At 42.2% G+C, this 23947-nt stretch overlaps 1 protein-coding gene across 2 annotated transcripts in view; it reads right to left on the bottom strand.

The window, feature by feature from the left end:
• Positions 1-353: 353 nt before the first annotated feature.
• The window catches only part of CDH20 (cadherin 20), a 118649-nt gene continuing 95055 nt past the window's right edge, over positions 354-23947 (bottom strand). For both annotated transcript variants that reach the window (XM_048310966.1, XM_048310976.1), the window contains exons 6-12: positions 23732-23919; positions 18886-19139; positions 15390-15526; positions 12776-12897; positions 10749-10866; positions 3372-3623; positions 354-1962 (exon numbers count right to left, since the gene is read on the bottom strand). In XM_048310966.1, coding sequence (XP_048166923.1) covers positions 1463-1962; positions 3372-3623; positions 10749-10866; positions 12776-12897; positions 15390-15526; positions 18886-19139; positions 23732-23919 — 1571 coding nt within the window. In that variant the 3' untranslated portion in view covers positions 354-1462. The remainder of the gene's footprint in view (positions 1963-3371; positions 3624-10748; positions 10867-12775; positions 12898-15389; positions 15527-18885; positions 19140-23731; positions 23920-23947) is intronic.

Genomic DNA, 23947 nt, shown 5'->3' on the forward strand with positions numbered 1-23947 from the left:
TGAAGGCACGAGACTCTGTCAGGGCTGTGTAACTGGTTTCCAAGCCTATCAATGCCCCAGCCTTAACGTTTCAAAAAAATCAGGCAAGACTTTCTTTTGACTTCAACATTATTCGATTAGAAAGGTAACTACTCTGGTGGGCTGTACTTGAGCTGATTCACTGCTAAGGGCAATGTCCAAATGAACAGTGATAAAAGAAGAAGACAATCTGCTCGACTCTGCAAACTGAAGCCTTGTCTCCTTGACATGATGCTGATGAACCATTTTGTCTTGATGCTCAAGGCACGTAAAGCTGCAGATAAGCACTAACTGCTGTGTGCAAAGCAGTCAATAAATTGCCATCAGACTTCCCCTTCTGTTTAACTTTTATTAAAAGAGGTGCTAAGGTAGTGTACTGTATGCAGTACATCATATTTATTACCAAAATTAACAAATATACAAAACTTATACATGTAATTTTCTTACATCCATTTATTGGTCTATAATACTGCATTTGTTCAAGTAGGTTATCTACAGTATGTAAACATCCCTTGGATTGACCTCACACAGATTAGGAAAGCCCATCTAACCCATGTAGTTACCAAATATAGCTTTTTCTTATTTTAAAATTTATTTGGCTTTCATTGGTAGAATCTAATCTTCACATTTGGCACATGGAAGAGACATCTACAGTGCAAAAGAGGCAGATTTTCTGGTTTTGTTCTGAGCAGTTTAGCAGAGTCATGTTTTTAAAGAGTCAAGAATAAATTTACACAAACTTGATAGGAGATGGATTAGTGTTAACGCCAATGACTCACAGATCAGCCATTAAACTAGAGCAGAAATTCAAAGCCTCTTCCCCTCAGTCACGTGGGAAAAAACCCCAACCTCAGCCTTGTTTCTAAAGGATTAAAAAAGAACTCTGTTAGCAACAGAGGGAGGAGTTTAGTTTACAAGGAGCCCTCTGAGATTCCAGTTTCAATCTTCTGCTTTGCGGATTTTTTTTCCCTCCTGTTAGCAAGCAATTCTTTGCTGTTTTAATGGGGAAAAAAAATAACCAGTGGGGAACAACTCTTCTGTGGTGACAATTTCTCAGTAAATTGGAGATTACAGTTGGAGTTTACAGATCTTTGAACCCTGATGTATAGAGCTCAGTAAGCTGCCGTGTACAAAGGGAAGAGAAAGGAAGAGAGAGAGAGAGCAATGTCATTATATTCCAGGTGTGGAGCTCTCCAATTTTGCTGTAAAAACCAGGAAAAAACTTCCTTCCTTCTGTTTCTCATAGTTTCAAAACTGTGACTTAATTTAACTGAGTAAAGCTGATCCAGAGAGACCTTCATTCGCACCCTTCTTCCCATTCTCATCCAAGCACCGTATTGCTATTTTTTTATGAGGCCTCACCCATGTCCATGGAAGCATCTGATGAGAATGGACCGAACTGGACACCGTTTCACATGGAAAGCCCTCTGCCATTCCTCGTCTGTTACCACAGAGCCCCGCTGCTGTCTGTGGCCCCGTACATCTCGGCCAGCTTCTTGAAGCGTGGCCCCCAGTCCGTCAGGTAGTCGTAGCTCTGGTCTGAGTCTGTCGTCACGGACTGTAAGGAGCTGAGCGACTCTGCCACCGAGCCGTTCCCTTCAAACATGTACGTCTGGAGGGAGTCGAAGGGAGGTGCCCACAGGTCCATGTCAGCTTCGTACAGCTTGGCGAGCACGTAGTTGTGGACGTTGTTGTCCATGACGCACGCCTGAGGCACGTATCGGGAGAGGCTCTCTATTTCAGGGAGCATGTCCTGCCGGTTCTTCACCACCAGCTGGGCCTCCCGTGGGTTCCACATGGCGGCGATGTCAAAGGCCTCTGTGTCCTCCTCCCCGCCACCCTCATCATCATACCTGACGATGTTCTCATGGATGTTCTCCTCCTCGTCGATGATGTACGGCTGCTTCCGCTGGCGCCGCATGGAGAGGATGAGGAGTACCAACACTGTGGGAGCCAAGCAAGACATGGCACTGTCAGCAAGGAGGCAGATCTTGCCAGGGCTTCGGACTTTCCTCTGCCCTACTTTCCCCTGGGTGAGCCCAACTAGCCCCTTGGATTTAAAGAGCTGCGTTGTTCGCAAGGTGAGTGGTGTAGAAATCTCTCTCCCCAGTCAAAATTAGTATCTTGAGGTCCTGCTAATCTGTCCCCTTTCTCACCTCAATTCTTAACTCTTGGTGACACTTAGGACATGTATATCCAATTGTGCTTGCCACTTTTAAGCTAGCCAGCTCAGAGGTCAGTAACAGTTTATCTGCAGCAGCATAGTTCCATGGGGATATTTTGTTTTCTGCTCTGTGGGTGGGTTTTGCAGCCTGCTTTGGGGATGTCTCTTGGACTGGCCACTGCATGTGACAGAGATGGATGGTCCTAAGGCACTACGGTGATATGTCTGCCTACACAGCAAAATGCACAGCTAGTCCCTCAGTCTGTTCCAAGGAATTTTTTGTTTATCTGCAAGCCTCTTGCAGTGCTGCAGTGCTGGTGCTCCTTGCCCTCACCGTGCTTACTAGCATGGGGAGAAGTGGTCATAGAGGCACCAGAGCCCTTTGCTGTCAAAAATGTGCCATCACTTGGTGACCACTTCCAGAGCTAGAACTCAGCAAAGATTTTGGATACTGAAATTTTGAGCTGAGGTATCTAGGCTCCTTTGAAGAGCCAGAACCGAGGTACTTTTAAAGAATTTTTCCTGTATCTTACTACACTGTTCCTTAAACTGGGTCCCCTGAAATTTCAGGAAATGTGTGCTTTGAACTAGTATCTCGCGATCTGAGAGAGTGAACAAGGGAAGTGAAGTTCTTTTGATAGCAACAGCTAACAGGGGACATAGGACGTCTGGGCAAGGAAAGCATGACGTTTAATTGTGGAGACAGAACTCATACAAGACGCTCAGCCCCTTTATTGCAGAACAGGCACTGTTTAAATGCAGTGTCTCAAGGGAAAAGGATGGAGGTGGGGATATTTCTCTCCAAAAGACAAGAAAGGGAACTGGGCTTACTGTGGAGCAGGATGAGAAACTAACCTGCCCCCAGCCACAGCTCTCAGTACTTCTCACTGCCATACCCTTGGAGGAAAGCATGGCCATATCAGACACCCTAGCACTTTGGACATCTGGCAGAAATACTTGCAGGCCATAGTTTTCCCCCATTCCTACAGTCCAGAGCCTGAAGCCAGATGCAGCTGACTACACCATCAGGTCCTTGGTTTGGCCCTTTAGGTATGCATGTGTCTACATATACACATATACACAGATGTGTGTGTGTGTGTTTGGGTCCTAGACCTCTGGTGGATCAGCAACCCCCTGGCCAGAACCAAAAAGTCTGTCCCTCCCAAGAAGAAGTGAGTGAGGGCTTTACCTAGCAGAACAAAGATGCAGGCGAGGATGGCAATGAGTGCCCCTCTGCTCAGGCTGACAGGGAGGACGTAGGCCTCAGCATTGCAGGACATCACCATGCCCTCCTCGTCGCAGCTGCACACGTGCACGGTCAGCGTGCCCGTGCTGCTCAGCACCGGGCGCCCGTTGTCGCTGATCAGGATGGGCAGGTAAAAGGTGTTCTGCTCATGTTGTCTGAAGCCAGAGCGCCTTGTCAAAATCCATGCTGTATTGTCTAGGGGCAGGAAATAAACAGAGAGAACAGCTTATATGCAGAGCAAATACATTCAGCAGAGAAGGAATGTTAAAAAATCAGCCCTAGACTCACATTCATTTTTCTTCTCTCTTCCTTTTTTTAAAAAATTAGTTCATCACTAATCATTTCACCTCTGCTTCCCCTATTCCAGTATCTTCTCAGGCTGTAGCTCCAAACCTGAGAGGCATACACACTGCAGGAGTTGCCTTTACCCCTTCTGATATAAGGTGCCCAGAGCAAACTCACAGTCTTCAGTTTTAGCTAAGAGAGCATTCAGAAGGCAAGACAGAAATGAGCAGTTGAAGGCAACTTGTCCCTGTTTACTTGTGCTCAACAGTTTTTCTACACCTCAGACACTGCCACTATTTTGGAGATGCTGGCATATAACCCTTTTGGACACTTTATGCTACCCTCTGGTTTTTGATATGTGGCATGGTCATCTGCTCAAGGCAACAAAGAGACAAAAGAAAAAACCCAGCTTGCTATCCTAAAGCAGCAGCGAGTTGAAAATTTGCAACAAAACATTTTTTCTGTGAAATACATGCAATTTCATTAGTACTTCTGCCACTGAAAAAAGTCAGAATGCTTCGTGTCATCATTGTCAGAATTATTCTGCTTTGATTTGACCATTCTGCTTCATTTAGTATGACTGCCTGTTTTTTATAAGAACTTAAATCAAAAGGAATCAAAATGATGCTGCTGACAAAAATAGTAAAAGAGTGACCTAACAACCAGTTGCTGTTGGCCATTTCAAGGGAAATTCCTACCTTTGAGGTTTTTTCCTTCATTTTCAACATGTTTTTTTAAATGGTATATTTTCAAAATATACCAGTGGCATTTGAATTCCTGTCTACATCCTCCCTCAAATTCCTCAGAATGTGCACCAAGTTTCCTAATTAGAAAGAAAGCGGATTCAGGAAGTTGTTCTCAATTCTCATCTCACAATGCCAAGGCAAAACTCATTGGAAAGGGGTGTTGATTTTGTCAGTGCTGACTTTTAAGCCTTTTGGCCTCAGAGACTTTAGGAAAGTGCAAGACTGAATGTCTCCAATGTGCTGTGGCTCACCAGGGAATCTAAAGGAACTTGCATGAAAATTGTCCTTTGTTACAAACATGTCTGCAAGGCTTGGGCAAGCAAAGACAAATGGGGAACACAGTTATTTTTTCTCTTTGGCAGACCTACAAGCCCTGATTCTGTGCAGTGATACTGTGGCATTTTTCTGGGAGATGATCTTCATGCAGTTTCTTTTATGACTTAGTTTTATTTCCTGTTCCCTTGGTTAAAAAGAGGTCACACAGTTTGGCCATCTGCATCTCCAGGTTGTTACCCATGTATATTTGCTATGCTTGAAAATGCAGGATGCTGATCAGCTGTTCCCATGGGACTGCTGCCTGGAAATGGCAAGAAACCTTCTGATCACAAGTAGGCTGTGAAAAAAGCTAAAATATTAACATAGAAGTGTTCAATTTCCTTGTTATTTCTCTGTCCATTCACTGCTAAAATTTAAATCTTGGGTGATTTTTTTTCAGTGTAGAGACTCAGGTTATACGCAGATAAATTCAGCTGTATTATCTACTGTAGTCTGGACACCAGAAATGATTTGGTGGCTTTTAGAAATGAAATCAAGAGCATCATATACAGCCAACTATGGAATACATGCAAACTCAAGCTAGACCCACTAGACTTGTCTCCTAGACTTAAACTATGCTCCAAGTTACATGCTCTGTGCTGCAAATCTTATGGCATCAGAGAGTACAGGCACACCTAAGTGTTGAGATGTCAGGTTCCACAGTTTGTGAGATTAATTTAAATTTATGACATGTTTTTTAAAAGAATCTCAGGGTCTTTTTTCTTGCACGTCAATGACATTTCAAGCTTTTACTCTGAAAGCATAAAATTCTGAAGTGTGCTGCATGTCTGCATGCAAATATATAGTGAAATTGTAGTGTCTTGATAAATCATGTGATCCCAAGAGCTGGAGCTTTGAGGAAAAACCGCCAGGTGCAAGATGAAATCCCAAAGTTGCTTAAAACTGATTATGTGTCAGTGTTTACTGATTTCACCTTTGATATGCCATGCAGCTCTCAGTATGTGCAGTGGGTACAGACAGACATAGGTAGGTCTCTTCGTAGTAACAAGCAACAGGACAAGAGGAAATGGCCTCAAGCTTTGTCAGGGGAGGCTGGGATATTAGGAAAAATTTCTTCACTGACTGGGTGGTCAGGCGTTGGAAAAGGCTATCCAGGGAAGTGGTTGAGTCACCATCCCTGGAGACATTCAAAAGATCTGTAGATGGGGCACTGAGGGCCATGGTTTAGTGGTGGACTTGGCAGTGTCGAATGGACTCAATGATTTTGGAGGTCTTTTCCAACCGAAATGATTCTATGATTCAGGAATGTGTCCCAAAACCCATCAGGGAGCAGTACCCTGTGCCTCCCATGGCTCCTGGGTAAGGGCAGCGCTGTGGACAGGAGCCATTGCCTGCTCAAACCTTTCCCGTCTCTCTCCTGGGGCACATACAAGTGCTTTCTCTCCCTTGGGCTGTTTATCTGCCCTCTCTATGTGCTCCCCAGCTATTAATACCATATCTTTTCATCACTGGGCCAGTTTTAGCATGAGGAAAAGCAGCCCCAAGGCAGAAAGTGGCAAAGTGCCTGCATTTATGCTGTGTCAATGAAAACACTTGAGTCATCCTAACTGTAGTAATTTGGTTGTTTTTCTCTTTCCTGGGTGAAGGATTCACTTTCTTTAAACTGATTTACAATAGAAGTCACAAATTCTATTCAGGTGACAGCAAACCTTCATTTCATGTAAAATTGCTCTTTATGGGGGGAAAACAGACTTAATTATTCTGAGCTGGTCATACTTTGCCTGCAAAAGAGGTCATAGGCAGTGAACCTGACAGAAGCTGTGCAAAATCAGCTAGTGAGAGATCTCAAAGGTTTTAATAATTCTTTTTTCAGGCCAAAACTGCGTTTCTATAATCTAATATTGAAAGATAAATACATATATATACCTTCTGCTGTGATGCACTGAACATGTCATCAAGGTCTTAAATGTTCTTGGTGATTAAATTCTCTTTGTAACTCATAGCACTACATTTTGGGCCTTTTGTTTCATTTTGCTTTGTACTAGGCAGGCATCCAAATCATCCCTAAAGAATTGTTCTACCTGTTACTCTGCAACTGAAATACATTGGTGCCAAAACTTGTTGTGTGACTCATCAAAAGCCAATGTGATTTGAAGTGCTACTGCAGTCCGAAGGACATGATGGAATGTGATGCAGCATGGCAGAAACTGGAATACACAATTTTCTTCCAAATTTGATATCTGCTAAGCCCCAGCCTTCAAGAGAAGAGGGCTATTGAGGACATGAAAGCCCCATTATGCTAAAAAAATAAAAGCAGGCATGATAAGAATGCACAATATTTTTCATCACAGCTTCCAACATAGCACCTTTGGCTTGCAGAGGGCTGGATGGCAGCACTTAGCTCCAACACTGAGCAGAGATGCCGACGATTGCAGCATGGCTGGCCCGACATTTGTGTGAAAACTGAACTTCCCACAGGCATGCAGGCTGCTGTCTTCTTGTGGTTGTGAGAAAAAGCCACAGAGCACCATCTTCCTGTAGGTTTCTGCCCCACTGGAAGTGATGCACCCCTCTGGAGAGGTCAGGAGAATTAAACACCATGTAGGTGCCAACCTTGAGATCAGAGCTCATCACTGCTCTTCTCACAAGAAAGGCTTGGTTTCTTTCTGCATGCTCTTGCAGGAAAACTGGGGATGATTAGTCTGAAAATTCTGTTAGACTTTAAAAACTGATTGTAAAAATTATGAAGAGTTAGGGATAATATAAAGAAATATTTCACCAGGAGTGGGAGAAAGAGCACAAGGAAGCCAGCAATCCAGACACCACTGGGCTGGGGAAAGAGTCACACCTTTTCTTGAGGATTTTCAGCTCACTGCTTACATGTGTGAAGTAGACCACAGTTTTAGGGAAGGCAGAACTAGCTAAAAATTTTCCTAGGAAAAATTTAATTGCAATGTGGAGGACTTCCAGAGGCTTCCAGTGATAGGCCTGGTGGGGGTATGACCGATCCTGATCCTGCACCCATTAAAAAAGGCTTCTCTCTTCAACAGTTCCTGGTTCCCAAAGATGGAGGGCAGTGATTAAGATTCAACAGATGAGCTCAGAGTTTAATCTGAAAATGCAGTAATCTTATTTTGTTGTTCATTCTTACAGCAAGCCTCTCTTTTTAACTTTTTCCCAGCATAGTCTCATCTGGACTTAGAAGTGGGAGAAGATGGCTTGCCAATGCCCTACAGCAGACATGGAAGAGATGGGAGACTCCAGCTGAATTCCCTGCTTCATCACATATATCCTTTAAGGGCTTGGGAAGCCATTTGTGCCCAGATCATTGCAGCTACTTAACATGTCTACCTCTCACTGATTTTACTGAACTCAGAGAGAACCCAGCATGTAAGTAGCTTAATTTCTCCTTGCCCCAGATCCCCAGCTATAAAGGAGAACAATAGGATTCCTCTGTCTGCTGAAGATATGCAAAGAATGGAGTGAAGAAGTTCTCAGAGACTAAAATTACACGGGCCAAAATACTATGTGAAACAGCTCGTCAGAATGCAAACTGTGATCTATCTGTTGCTCCATATAAATCAAGGTTTTAATTGTTGCCAAGAAGGTTACACATCTTGCAGTTTCTCTTACTTCTATATTGGACCACCAAGTAATCAGCACAACTGCTAATCTTAACAGCGCCTTCCCAGAGCCTGGGAAGCATTCCTGTCTCGTGTGTCTGGGCACAGGCTGTGACTAGCAAAGTGTGTTCTGTTTCTTGTCTAGCCACCCTGTGACAAACAGTATAGCTACCCCCTCTGTGCCTAAGTTATGTGATTTATATAGTTCTTAGTGGCCCCTAGATGAAAATACAAGCATAAATTACTTTTATTGACATGACCACTGCACTCCAAATTGCTGAGGCAGTAAATAAGCCCTCAATCATAGAATCATAGAATCATAGAATATGCTGAGTCGCACGGGACCCATCAGGATCATTGAATCCAACTCCTGGCCCTGTACAGGACACCCCAAGAGTCACATCATGTGCCTGAGAGTTTTGCCCAAACGCTTCTTGAACTGAGACAGGTTTGATGCTGTGACCACTGCCCTGGGGAACCTTTCCAGTGCTCAAACAGCTTCTGGGTGAAAAACCTGTTCATTGTATTCAACCTGAACCTCCCCTGACTCAGTTTCATGCTGTTGTGTCGAGTCCTGTCACTGGTCACCAGAGAGAAGAGGTCGGTACCTGCCACTCTGCTTCCCCTCACAAGGAAATTATAGACTGCAATCAGGTCACCACTCAGTCTCCTCCAGGCTGAACAGACCAAGTGACCCCAGCTGCTCCTCATACAGCTTCCCCTCAAACCTTTCACCATCCTCATGGACACTCTCTAATAGCTTAATGTGCTTCTTATACTATGGTGACCAAAACGTGGAAAATTCATATAGTCAAGGGTTTGATACTTAACATTTTTATTTCAAATTAGTAATTAATAATACCATAGGCTTCTTGTGATGTGATATATATGTATGTATATATATATATATGTGGAAAACTGGTATTTTATAGAGAGTGGGAGGCACAGCCATTCAGTCACTGCTGTCACTACAAATTATTGCAAGTATGGCCTTAGACAGAAAAAGTGCATCTGATGCTGGAATTTTTTGTGAGTTTCTTTTTTTAGAACAATGCCTTGAGGATGAAATGAGCTTGGTTTGCCAAATGCTTGAGCAATAGTTGTGTTATATTTGTTCATTTATTTTGGTAATATATACTAAAAAATAAAAGAGACAATGAGAGAAAGAAGGGGATAAAAATGCAAGAAATTGTGTGGGGACGCTTCAGGGACACTATAGAACAAAATGCTTTTGGGATGAAAGAGCATTAGTGTGTTGTTGAGGAGGGCTCCAGACACTGCAAGTAGCATGTTTTAAGACTAATGAAGGCATGGGCTTCTTTATAAGCGTTTGTGTTGCTCTTTCTTATGCCTGGAGAGGCCCAGGTAGGGGCTAATGGAAGTAAGTGTGACAAGTAGGCATGTGTGGGAGCAAGGTTAGGCTTGGAGGCTGGCCATGGATGCTGCAGGTGGCCAGTCTTTGTCCCTATTTATTCTAGAATCGCTTGCTGATTTGTGGTACTTTACACACTAAACTCCTACTGGAACCCAGCCCCTCAATACTAACTTTCAAAGCTCTGCACCAGGTCACTCAAGGTCATCTCTCTTTCCTAATGAAGGCTGGTGCAGACCTGATTTTAGACTTTGTCTGCCCATGGAGATCATCTATCAACAGCAGTCATGCAAAGGCCTGCTATGGCAGGACATTCCTGCAGGATCCAAAACCACCAAAGCTTTCCCAAAAGGATCAAATTCCACTGATTACAATGTTCAAATGCCAGTGATTTGCCATGAGTCTTCCCAATGGTGTTTCAGTTTCTTCGTAGGTCATCTTACACAGACCTTTTGCTGAACACCAAGTTACCCCCCTAAGGCTCTGCTAGTGCTCCCTACTTCCCTCTTTCTCTAGGGAAATAAGGATGTGCAAGGAGAAGGAAAAAAAGTGCTTGGGGGATAAGACTAGAACAGTACAAAAACCCCTTTTTCTATGCCTGGGAGAAAGTATAAAGAGTACAAAAAAAGAGCAGTGTAATTCCCTTCAGATTTGTCTCCTAGTTCCAGTTATTATCCTACCTTTAAGCATCTCCTTTTGAGCGAATGCAATTTCCACTCTGATAATCCAAGATGCCTGCAGCCTGACCAAAAGACCTGAATTTGCACAAAACACTGGCACATTTCCTTGAAAAAGAAAAGAGGGCCTATTGCTAGAGAATATTTATAGAGATGAAAATATCATGTAATCTTCAAGTGTATTAAGTAATATGTCATTTTATTACTGCCTTTAAGGAGCAGGTGTCACTTGGTATTATTTGAAATGGCAGTCTTATCACCCACTGTAAGTCACAGCTTCTTAAGTCCAACTCAGGCATTAGAAATTAGAGTAGCTAACTGTCTGTGTCCACTCTGATTACCTTGATTGTCCCTTAGAGTAAAATTGGGGTTGTTGGCTGCCTCTGGAGCCAGGCTGTAGTAGAAGTGCTGACCTTCCTGTGGGTCATCCCTGTCGATGGCACTCACTGTCTGGATCAGCTACAGAACACAAGAGAAAAGTAGAAACAGGTGAGAAGCAAAATATTTATAATATAAACAACAATCAAACAGGTAACATGTATTTTATATCTGTAAATATAAGCAACTGGAGCATTTGAAAAAAATTGCCTTCCAGATGTACGATCTTCTCTCAAGAAGAGACTCAAAAGTTTGCAGGTGTCACCTATTTTGCTGTGGTCATGCACATCACTTTTAAACAAAGGAGGAGATATTCAGTTTGCTTCAAATAACAGATGCTTTCCTCTCATGTATTCCTATCTTCTGTTGCACATTTCTTTTTTTTCTTTTGGGGGCCCAGGTTTTTCAGAAGATTCATTGTGCATTAAAGAGCTTGTAAGAAAGCCCATACTTAATTTCAGCTTCATTATGCAGGTAGAAAAGGACTTCAGGTTGATTATTTTGCCACTCTTTTAGTTTTAAATCAATAAAATTCCTCCCAAGATGTCAGTGGAGAGAGAAAAGCCAACCATGCAGAAGCTCTGCATATGCAATAAATAATACCAAACTAAAGGGACTAAGACAATGCTAAATCCAGAAAGAGATTTGTTACTTCACTTATAGGGGCTTTGTAAAGTAGGTCTAACAGCTTGAAGCACAATGAGCTCTGTCTGAATAAACATTCTGGCACCTTTTTGGACAAGGAACAAATCTTCACCTGGATTTTTTAACTTGAAAGTTATTTTGGGATTCAAAGGCAAATGTCAGACCCATAAAGTCTTATTCACCACCTTAAAACTGATTTCAGAACTTTTAAAAATGTGGCAATAGAATTTAGCGTTCTCTGCTGAAGAAAGTAGTCCAAATTAGCATTCATAATAATAATGAACTCAGAAAGTTTATTACTTAGGACACCCACCCTTCAAAACCAGGAAAAAAGGTCTAGGCAATGATTTCTGTTGCCTATATTGTTAAGAACCTCTGTAAATTGGTGAGATGAAAATATCCTATATATGATAGTTGTAAGGACAGTTACCCCAGGAGTGATCAGCTGTTTCATTCTGCTTCACACAGCTGGGAGAAGCTTCAGCAAACACACAGTAACATTACTTGCATAATTTTTCCTTCACAGATCATGAGAGGTATGTCTGTGTGTTTAAACTCTGCTAGTCAGCTTTGCATTAGGAGGAACCAGTCCCCACCGTTGACCCTGGTGGTGGAGCAAGAGGAGGCTCCCCACAAACGATCAGCAGGAGAGCTTGCAGCAGATCCAAGGGTCTGAGAGGGAGCTCACGTCCATCTCTGGCACTGGTGACCTTGTTCAAGGGCTTTGATGGGGTTTCAGAAGGGAGAGAAGCAAAGAGTTTTTGCTGCTTGCTTGAAGAGTTTAGAGTGGGTGGAACAGGAAATCTTGTGTTGCTTTTGACTCTCTGTCACCTCCAGTTCACAGCAGAACATGTTCTGCTTGGGAACCCTTTGAATCTGATGTAGTAAGTTGTGTCCAGCTCCCATAAGTCCAGTTTTAAGAGCTTAAGGCTCTTAAAACTTTTATTAGTAAGTCTTGTCTGTCATACGTGGCCTGGACTGATTCTGTGGCACTTCTCATAACACTTCTCTCTTTGATGCTGCTACAGGACACACTGGGTGTTCGCCTGCTGGCACATGCCTAAGGGAAGGCTTCATTTCAGCTATGGAATGTATTGTACAGTGAGCCTAGAATCTACTGTGGGAGAAGAGAAGACATGTGGAAGAAACAAGAGGTGCTGTATACGATGCTCCTTCCAGTGCGATATGCTTGCCTTTGGAATGAAGCACAGATGGCGGCTGATGAGAGTTCTGATGAAACGTGTGGGTTGCTGAGCCTCTTTCCAGCACTCACCCTTCCTGGCATGCTGCCTCCATGTAGGACAGCATCCCCTTTCCAACCCCTGGTGTTACAAGCATTTCTCACCTGGCCTGCTTTGGCATTTTCACAAACAAAAGCTTCGTAAAATCTTGCAAACTCTGGTGCGTTATCGTTCACGTCCAGGACTTTCACCGTCACGGAGACGCTGCCCACCTGTGAGGGGTTATCTGGAAGAAGAAGGTATAAAGAAAGGTAATATATGGGAAGGGGAAGATGCTGCTCCTCAATCTTCTCAAGATGTAAAGCAGGTTTTCCACTACTAGCTTGTGTTAGATCACATTTTCCCATCGGGTACTGTGTGGACTTGGGTATTGTGTGACTCAGAGTGAAGCTGCAAATGCTGCTCTCTGTCTAGCCTGGCTTCCCATCTAATCACATATTTTACAAACAAATTCTGTAAAAGACTTCAGCCTGGTTCAGTCCAATGAACTATTTCTACAGCAAAAGTTTTAGACAATGCCCCATATTTTTTTTTTAATTGCCCTTCAGCTGGGCAATACTGTTTGTTGAGCCTCCCTCCTGGTGGCATGAACTGGGAAGGTACTGTTTTAAGGATAGACTTGTTATTTAGAACTTGTTAAAAATGGCAATTCTCCAGTTTAGATATGCTTTTGCTCAGAATTTTTGTTCCTTGAACTAAAAAATAGTGTCAAGTCTTTGATGCCTTGTACTGAGAGGTTTAAAATGTAATAACACATGAAATTGTACAGAAAAGCTTTCAGTGAAGCTTAAAACTGCAATGAAAATTTTACATTCTTCATGACATCATTTGTGATGTTTCTGTCCCACTGGTTCATTAGCTTTCTTTGCCAGTAAATCCGTACATCTTTTCACATATCTTGACAAATTCCAAACTAAGTGGCTACAGAATAATTTGTTTTTCTTAGTGCTTTTCTGCCTCAAATCATCTTTCCCTCCCTTATTTAATGATAAAATGAAACTCTAATCAGAAAGAAAAAAAATATTAAGGGGTCAGAAGAGGTGCAAAAGTCCATAAAATTCTTTAAAATTAGTATTCTCATCTTCTTTTTAGCTTTAGCACTTTATACATTTATCTCCAAATATATCTCCCTTTATAGTAAGAAATTATATATTCATATAAACAACAGAGAGTTTTCACAAACTCTGGAATTTTCTTAAATGTTCAATGTACTGTATTCCATAACGTGTCACATTGTGGCACTGAGATAATGCTCAAACTATGTTGTTCCTCCCTAATTTGTAATATAATCCTTCAGCTTCCCACATATCCATACACACGTCTTGCTAACACACCTATCGCTGTGGTAGATGAATACCTGCATTTACACTCTTAGTAATATTGATCTAACCTTTAGCATTATGGGCCTTATTCAGGAGGAGTGCACAGCTATGACCTTTTTGAAACTATTCACTAAATTAAAATATTGTGCTGCCCATGTTCGGAGCAAAACTGACAGAGGATTGGTGGAAAGGGAGCCAAAGGAAGACATACTTTCCTATTGCTCTCACCTTCAAGTGCTGCTACAGAGGCAGCTTTTACAGGTTCATGGAATTGCAGTAGCTATTGGCGGCTGAAAATAAAAGTGGTGTCAAAATAGATGGGGGTGAAATCCCACAGCCTCACGAACCCCTGTCACTACTTAGGGCACAGAAAGGCATCATGTGGAATGGCCTGCAAATATGTGGCAGAGTCACTCCACCTCTTGTGACATATTTCCCCTGCTTTCAAGCTGGCAGATTGCATTCTGGGCAAGCTTGTTGCAACTTTGCTCCTCTTAGAGTGCCCCATATCTCTGGCGCAGCCTGGATGTGCAGGAAGCTCTCTGAGACATGAGGAATGACTCAGCTATTGGCACCAAGCTGCCAAAAAGCTGCTGCCCCTCACAGATGAACAGAGATCCTGAGCAAAAGCTATGTGAACCAAAGAGATTTCAGGTGAGGACAAGGTGAACCTTTTATTTGCTTATATATCCCAAGCTCCTGTATGAAGCTCACGTCTGTGAGTATTTCAAACTCAGATAAATTTTTCATATTGACCCGATGAAATGAGCATATTCTTGTTCTCATAGCCTTGAAAAATACCCGGCACAGATGAATCCTGAGCTGAGTTTTAGCTCATTGTAAAACCCAAAAGCATAACGAGTTCAGCATACTCGAAGATCCCAAAGCACTCTGGCCCAAATTATTCATGTAGCAAGCAGATGGCGATGTCATTTACTTGCTGCTGAACCAGAGCAGATTTCAACTAGTGACCTAGCAGTGTAGGATCACTGCTACCTCCCAGTCCCTGCACCACTCAATCCTCCAGGTAGGACTGGTAGCTGCGGCAGCTGTGCAGCCTCTGCAGTTTGTGCTTTAGCTGCCTAGCCCTTCTGAAGTTAGAGGACTCTGCCAGAAACATATCAGGAAGGGTTTTTAATTCCTGGAATGCTAATGAATTGAAAAAGAAGGACTCTGCATTTAATTGCCATCCCCTATGCCTCCCACCACCCTGTGAAAATGAGCATTAAAAAAATAAATAACATGCAGTCTTCGCTTGTTGATGTCAGAAGAGCAATTCACTTAATACGGCTTCCCTCTCAGTGCATAACAGTATGTGAACTGCTGAATTCAGGTCTCTCAGCCTGCTTTGTCTACTGTATCTCTTTAATCTATGTACAGTCTGCATTCTCCTTACTCAGCTCCATGGCCAACACAGTGATATTGTGCCAAGAAATGTCCTCCCGGTCAAGAGGTCGTGCAGTCATCAGTGCTCCTGATGTAATGTCGACATAAAAGAACCGTCCTGGATCACTGCTCCTGTCAATCGAGTATCTGCAAGAGCACATATGAAAAATATTACACAATCCTTTTGAGAACTGTGTGTTATAGCCAACAGAGTATCAGCAGTGGGGATAGTGTCGTACACAGCAGATCCACATTCTTCCACAATCTAGTTATGTGCTCCTTTGACTTACATAGGTCCAGAGTGACATGTTGGAAAAGTTCATGTGGCTAATGGCATTTAACAGTGAGTACTACTCGAATGGAGCTGGAAGTCAGGAAGGTTTAGAGGAAGAAGCCTCAAAGTAAGGCACAGATCAGCACAGGAACATCAGCTTTACAGAGAAAATCTGCCAGTGAGGAGTATAATTTCTTTTTCAAAGAGAAATAATTATGCCCTGTCTCTAGGCAAATTCAGACAGGATGAAAATGGCTTCAGATCAGCTCATTCTCTGAGCACCCAGGTTGATGAGGAAGAACCATTCCTTTCCTTGTTCTTCTGCATTCTCTCCTCCTTCAGGGCAATAACTCCACCTGCATCCTGGAGCATGCTACTGATTGCACTATGTCAGCACAAGGGGGATGATGCGTGGCTTTCTCAAAGCATCCAGTCACAAAAACAGCTCCCTCTGTGAGGCTGATTCATCGTAATTACTGAACCTGCCTGACCAATGTCATGTCAGTTCTGTGCTGGGAACCAGCTTCTTGCAGCTGTGAATGGGGAATTGTGGTGGTGCCTGCAGACCAGAAAACCTGGGCAGAGAGGCAGCTGATTGACAGATGTCACTGCAGTACTCTGTCAGAGGGATGATTTCACAGGGTGTGTAAAATACTCAGCACCTTTCATAGGCATTGCCTTCCTCTTAAGGGCACTTTGTGCAAGTTGCCTTCCCAGCTGTTAGCATGGTAAGGGATACTTTGGCCAAAGCCACACATTGGCCTAGGTAATAGTCACAACCTAGAACAGAGCGCAGACTACTGTTCTTTTTGTTGATTCTTTCATCAGAGTGGATGGGAACTGAAAGCATTAGTCACACCAGACACTGAACAGGGCTCATTCTTCTGAATTTTCTCCTTTCAGCATGAATGCATTCACTGGAACAAGCATGACAGCCCTATCTTTATGTAGGGACTTATTAAACCAGGATATAAAACACTATTGAGATATGTTGTTTAGAAATTCTTTTACACTCTTTTTCAGAACAATCAAAGAGGAAGATGGCAGGTTTGTATCCCTTTCCTTCCCAGTCCTTTCTATCTCTTCTTAAATAAAGAGATTTTTCAGGCATTTGATTTATTTAGGAAATAAGTATGAGTGTTCCTATATTTTGGTATAATAATTATTCTTGTATGAGGGCTATAAAAAGAATTTCTCTCTGACAGTTTAAGGCCAATGAGTATCTGAAATTGAATATAGCCTTGTGATTAGTGGTGCAGAATTAATCACTGGTGTCAAGAGGCACAGGTGGATTTTTTTCTAGATTCTCCAGCTAAGTTCTCTTGTTAATAGTACCTGCTCCTGCACACTTGTTTCCACTGTACTAGTTAGATAATCTTCCTGAATCATTTAACAACAATCATGGCATATTTCCAACCATCAGAATTTCACAGTGTGGGAGCCAGGTACTGGATGCTGGGGAAATGAGGATTTGAGCCAGACCACATTTTAAATTTCAAATGGATTTCAGCTTGTGTAACAAAGTATGTATCTGGTATTATTGTCTTTCTTATCTTGCCTTGCCCTGTGCAAAGTGAATTCAGTGCAAGCTTAAAACATTGCCCGACTGATACTGCACTGAGTTGGAATGAATGGAGGAGACCACAAGAGAGGCAAGAACTAATTCTTAGTATCTCCATTTTAGATAGCATTAAAAATGGCATTTATTCTTATTTTTTTCATCTGTTTCTTTACCTCAATATGGGGGAAAAGGAGGTAAGGAATGAGGGAAGAAAGGGTGGTGGAAAAGGAGGAAGGTGGGGAGAAAAGAGGAAGGAAGTTGTCAAGGAACAGAGTTACAAAAGAGTCTGTGCATATTTACAACTTTTTTTTAAATTTATTTTTGTTGATGGGTTCTGTGCTTTATATTCATCAAGGGTAGTCATTGCAAAGCTCTGAAAAAAACTAAGAGAAACCTCATTTAAAATAACAATGATCAATTCTACTCTTTGATAGTCCTCAGAATTATTCTTATACTATTTTAAGCAGATAGCAGAGAGCTGTTTGTATTACAGGGTTTGGGTAATGCTAGACAGTAATCAGCAAAACAGGATGCGAGTGGAGCAAAGTTTAGGGTAATGAAATTGTGATGCAGGCAGTATAATAGTTTGACTGAGGAATTTGAGACAATGTCATGAGAAGTATGATAACCTTATAATGTAGAAAAGATAGGTATATTAAGATAGCAGAGATGAAAAAAAATAATTAGACCAGCAACACAGAGTGCAATACCATTAAGAAGAATAGGCTTTATGTCTGCTCAGATCTCCTAGCTGAAGCCCACAGAATTGCTCATTTGGATTTCACTTTCTTCAAAAACTCCTAATACTCAATGTTTCAACTCCCTCCTGTATTTCCCAGGACTGTTCCTGAATACAGGCATCTCAGAAGCTGGGCTGATGCAAGGTTAGTCAAACAGCAGTTTAACACCCAAAACTCTCAGATGAGAGAAGAAGCCAACCTGCTGGGATAATCAGTGTGCAGTCACTAGTTGCTGCTGCATGTTGTGAAAACTCCTGTGTGAGCTGGCCTCAGAGAAAAGCAGCCCCCTCTGATAAATGGGGCTGGCAGTGGCTGGCAGCCACTGTGGAAAAGAGTGCTATGATCACACAAATCTGCTCCTTTGGTTCCTTTCTGAGTTGCAGCTATGAAGCTCCCATGGCTGTAAATACACCTTTACCTTTCTTACTGCCTTACAAGAATATCTAGCTCTGCATCTTTGAGCAGACATTAGATAATTTAGCAGTTCTTTAATATTTATTAGCATGCATTCAATCCACTTCAAAAGTAGCTGTATGTTTGAGCTGTTGACAAGAGCAAGCTTTGAAACAGAAAGGGGAGAAAGGACAGGCAAGTCGATCACCTTCCCATCGGGATGGCAGCTGGTTCTCAGTGATGCCATCAGGTTTTCTGCCAGCAAAGGGGCGCAGTCTGGGGTTTGTTTTTAATGTACACTCTCAGGACATGCCTGACTGGCCCATTGCAAGACTTGATGCTGACATCCTCCATACCACAGAACAGGAGGAGCTCCTGCATTGCTTTGAGAGAGCCCTCAGTATGTGAGGTCTGGTTTGCTAAAGCCATTGACAACCACTACTGGCTGGAAAGAGAGAGCATCTCTCACCCATCACTGCCCCACCAACCAGATGGACTAAGGAGTGCTCGTGGGGCCACACACAAAGAGAGGACAGACCTGATGGAGTTGTTGGTCACATCTGGGTCCTTGGCAGAAATGATCTGTATGGTGGTTCCAATCTCCACATCCTCGGGCACTTCCACAAAGTAGATGCTGGGTTCGAACACAGGAGGCTCATCCACATCCTCCACACTGATGTGGACGGTGGTGGTGTCACGGAAGGGTCCCAGGTTCAGGAACCGCATTTCCAGGTGAGGGTTGGCACCCTCTACTTTCAAGGTGTAGCTTTTCTTGCTCTCAAAACTTAAAGGCTGAGGAGAAAAAATATATCTAGCATTAGGCACACTGACCCATATCATTATTACTTTTAATTGTAAATGCAACAAAGATAAATATTTGCAGATGCAGAAAAAGCATTGAAAGACAGTAGTATTAGAAATGGCACTGTATAATTTTTCTGTCTTTGATAGTTGAGCAGAAAAGGCCAGGATAAATACTTGTAGATCACTTCAAAATACATATTCTTTCATTCTTCTTGCTAAAATGAAAATATAAGCAGCCACCCTGCCACTGCATTGTGATTCACACCACCTGTTTCATGCCACTCTGAGAAAAATACATGAAGAAACAGACAGTAATGGGAGTACCTGAAAATAAGGTAAAATAGTTGGTTCTTCAAAACTGCTCCTAGTGGCAGGAACAAGGATGCTCACACAGGAGGTGGAGGTCCCAGTTAGCATCCTCTTTTTTTCCCTGAGGACACCGGAGTCTTGTGTCTGAGAGCCCTGTCTGCCAAGCTGTTACAGTGCTCCAGTGGGAGCACGGAGCATGGTCAGCCTCTCTTTCAAGTTCTTGTTCCAGTTTTTATCCATCATCTATCCTTCCTAGGAGCAAGGTTTTTTCACCTGCTCCTTTCAGTAAGTATCCTAAACACAGGTTCACAGTCCAGGTATGATGAGTGCTGGGATTTGAATCTGCTCCCTGCCTAGAGAACAGTTTAATTTCAAAGCAGTTTAATTATAAATAATCCCTGATATCTTCCTGTGGGAACTCTTCCACTTCATATGAAATGTGAAATATTAAATACTCAAGTATTATTTGAAGCAGGGATTGAGAAAGGTTTCCTTTTCCCTTTTCTTTCCTTCCTGAGACAATGGATAAAGGGGGCCAGCTTCCTCTGTTAGTAGTTACCTGAATTTGATTTCCTGTCTAGATAAAACTACTGATTTGGTATACATGGCTATAGAAGTAATTAATGCTGACACTGAACCTCTCAATAAATAAATTTTTCATCTCCCTTCCATCTTCTTTTCAGAGATCCCTGAAGAAAATAAGGTCTCTCCAAACCTTCTTAGAACTGAATGAAAAATTCCATATTTAATGTGCTACTTACCAGTCTTGGTAAGAGATAACTGAAAGGATTTGACAAACCAGAATCACAGTATGGAAGGACCAGTCCAAAATATAAAAAAAATTTCACCAGATGAAATACAGCTTACAGAGGATACAGCCACACTTCTCAAGTTGCAGTCAGAAGTTGCAAGCAATTGTGCTGTGGTTAAATGGTCACAACCCTTTACTTGAATCATCTGGGGAGTTTTAATGCTGAAAACCAGCATGGCTGAATTCCCTTAGCTTGCACAGATTCTGAGCAAGACAAACTTTGTACCAGGAAAGAAATGGCTAATCTCAGAGTCATCCAGTGGGGCATACCCCTCTTTGTTACATGACTCGCTTTCAAAAAGAGTGGCTTTATTTGTACACAGGGATTTGAGCATCATGTATGGAATTACCACACACAGCAGCAGTTCATTCAGATTACAGTAAGATTGCTGCTGCTCCCATCCAACCCCTTTGCTTATTCTATTCAGCTCTTTCTATCTGAAGGCCAACCACCAGACTGATGCATGGAGATGGGCAGAAAAATAGAAAAGGAGGATGCCAAAGCAATTGGAAGTCAAAGGTGCAAAGATCATCACTGTAAAGTTCTCCTTCACCACTCATAACCCATTTCTTTCCTGCCATGCTCAGTGGTGTCCAGTTCTGCAGCCATGAGGCGTGTACTAGTTTAAGCAGCATCAGGAGAAGATTTCCATGCTCAGGCATGGCAGCAGTATATACTATGGGCCTCAAAACACCTCCTGAATTCAGTCAAGTCTTCAGTACTTGTCTGCTGCCGCAACAGCTTCCTTCTCCAGAATTGGAAATGTTGCAGTGACATATCAAAGCTCATGCTTTCACAGCACTGATGTCCTGCATAGGAATGCCTGACTAAAGACTGGCATTCTTGAAATTATGAAACTGAAAATCGCTCAGCATTTAGTACATGAGAGTGAAGAATGAAGTCTGGAATGGGAACTGGTTTCTTGTGCTGGGGACATGATGGTCCAGTACTGCTGGAGAAGCTGTGCAGTGAGTGAGACAGCACAAACTGTGCAGTCTGTGGCAGCAGATACAAACAGGTGATCCGAAATTTGCTCCTGCTGCCTTTAGTTCCACCTGGTACATCAGCGACTATTGCAGGCATAGCACTTGTCAGCAAGGATTTGGCGAGGTCTACAAATGTAATATCCCTTGCTGCAGAGTCATTATTGTCTACCAGTTGCATATTTATTCACTGTAAAAATAGCAGTAAGATATAATCACAGGACCAAGCAACATTTATTGTCCATCTGGCAAGGAATGTGCAATACAAAGGTGCCTAAGCCTATACTAAGAAAGAGGCCATTATATTTAATGATTTCCCACGTGAAGAACACTGCATGAGAAACATTGCATGTACACTAAAAAAGCTAAGTTATAAAAAGAGCAGTTAAATCACAGACACACTTAACAATTATTAAACCCAGTTACATTATTAAAACATATAATCACTCAGATCAAGTTAGAAAAATTAGAAAAATCAGAAAAGTGTGCTAGACCATCACATTTTTGATGCTCCTGTTTGCCTCGGACTCCTTCATTGTAAAAGGTGAGTTTCCCTCCTGTTTCTCTCCTGTGGTAATGCCTCAACACCGCTGTCCTCCTCATCAGATTTGTCTGCCATAGGTGCATTCAAATTTCTTCCCAGTGTTGGTCCCATGGGGAGGGCAAGCATGTTGCCTTCTCCTGTGAACTGAGTATGCTGTAAAACATGCTGTAAAACACAGCCAAGAGGAGAGGCAGCCCATGGAAAGTGCTCCTCATCCTTGTCCTCCTTCTGCCAGTGCTGACACAGGCACTGGGAGGTGCACTATGCAGGGGGGAGTTCAGCAAGAGAAAGTGATTGACCAGGGAAGGAAGGCAGGACAGGGCAGGGCTCTCTCGGGTGCTGTGCTGGCTGGGGAACCCACCACCCTACCTTCCATGGGCAGTGCAAAAGGGAAGGCAGGGGAAAAGGAAGGTAGGGTGAGCATCAGTCTCCCAGGCAGGGAGTTTGGAAGGAACTGTAAATCTTCAGGAGGTGCTCAACATTTTGTGGGATTAGTAGGGTCTGATAAGTCACCACAACACCACAAGCAACAGTCTTGTCAATAACTGTAAATTCTGGTTTTCTGATGCCCATGCTAGAAGTGTTAATTATTTTTGGGAAATCTGTCAAGAATAATTAAAGGGAAAGATTATCTTACTTTTAAATAAGATTTCATTCTTGATTTAGACATTTTAGAAATTCTCTCTCCCCTCTCCCCCCATTTTGATATCCTTTTGTATTGACACCAGTTGAATCTTTTTTTTGTTTCTTGAGTGGATCCAAAGGACAACTTTCCCAGTGTTTGGCTACTGATAATCACAGCATTATATAAAGCTAGAGACATACATAAAATGTTACAAATGTTTATGTACAGTAGGTGGATTGAGCAATATGTACCTGATGCCAGTACACTTCTAATACCATACATTTTATAACTCCTCTGGACATACATGAACATGTAGCAAAACTGTATTCATAATAACAAAAGTCAAGCTTATTGACACATTTACTCCAAAGAAACTATTTTCTTTCATTGATAAATGAGTGGAAAATTACATTAAAGTTTGCATTCAACATCTATTTTGTTCCAGAAGATATGCTTAACTTTAGGGACTAATATGCATAAACAAGAGCTGGGGAGAGGTGACCATAAATACATGCTTAAATGCTTTGCTGTAGGGCATAGAGACTTGCAAGGTCAAAGCTCTCCCCTGTATTGTTCCATTTTAGTGCACAATTTAATCCCAGGCCATTTAAATGGAGACTATACTTCCTTATTAGTACACGAGATATGCTTAGGCAGAAATATGGTTACAATTTCATAACCTAGAAACAGAGTTGAACTTCTAACATTTATGTAAGATTGTAGAATAAATATCCTATAGCAGGGAGCCTAAGCAAAATACTCGATGCCTTCCTGCATAGCCTGTGGTACAGAGTACCAGCAGTTTCACAGCTGCCATTTTAGAGACAGCTTCTTCTAGCCTAATTAGCATTTATGGATCTTCAAGCAGCAATTAAAAAAAAAACCACTGGCTGAGTTTTATTGGTTTATAAATAATTCCAAGGCATGCTTTATTATTGTTTGTGGAACACCAGAATGAAAAATATGTACAGTTCAAATGCAAATATTGATCTAATTTCTTGCATTGTAGGATAATTAAGCTACAGAGAATATTTAAATAGATAAATAGGGAATCAGAACATTCCTTTGGTGGGAAAAGACATGTTTATGCTAATGCTGTCCCCACTTTATAGAAGTTGTTCCTAGGAATGCAGTCTGTTTTCATATTTTAGCAATAAGTGCTAAAGAAATTGTGCTTTACAGCTGGAAAGGGGCTACTGTCATGTAATGGGAACCAAGTTACTGCTGGCATAAGGGAATATTCCACACATAAAATGTAATCAGGACTGTTAGCCATATAAATTACTATAAAAAGGAAGCTTTTTTACCTTTCTCACAGTGATGATGCCAACTTGGTAATTAGGATCAGTGTTAATATCAAAGACATCCAGTCCATCTCCATCCACAAGGCTGTATTTCATCTCTGCATTAATGCCTTCATCCAGGTCTTTAGCAACCACGCGGCCCACGGTGGAGCTGACAGGAGCAGACTCCAGCACACTCATCTGATAATGCTCTGGAACGAGCAGCACAGAGGGAGAGAG

This window comes from Corvus hawaiiensis, chromosome 1 (assembly GCF_020740725.1).
Source record: "Corvus hawaiiensis isolate bCorHaw1 chromosome 1, bCorHaw1.pri.cur, whole genome shotgun sequence".
Classification (NCBI taxonomy): domain Eukaryota; kingdom Metazoa; phylum Chordata; class Aves; order Passeriformes; family Corvidae; genus Corvus; species Corvus hawaiiensis.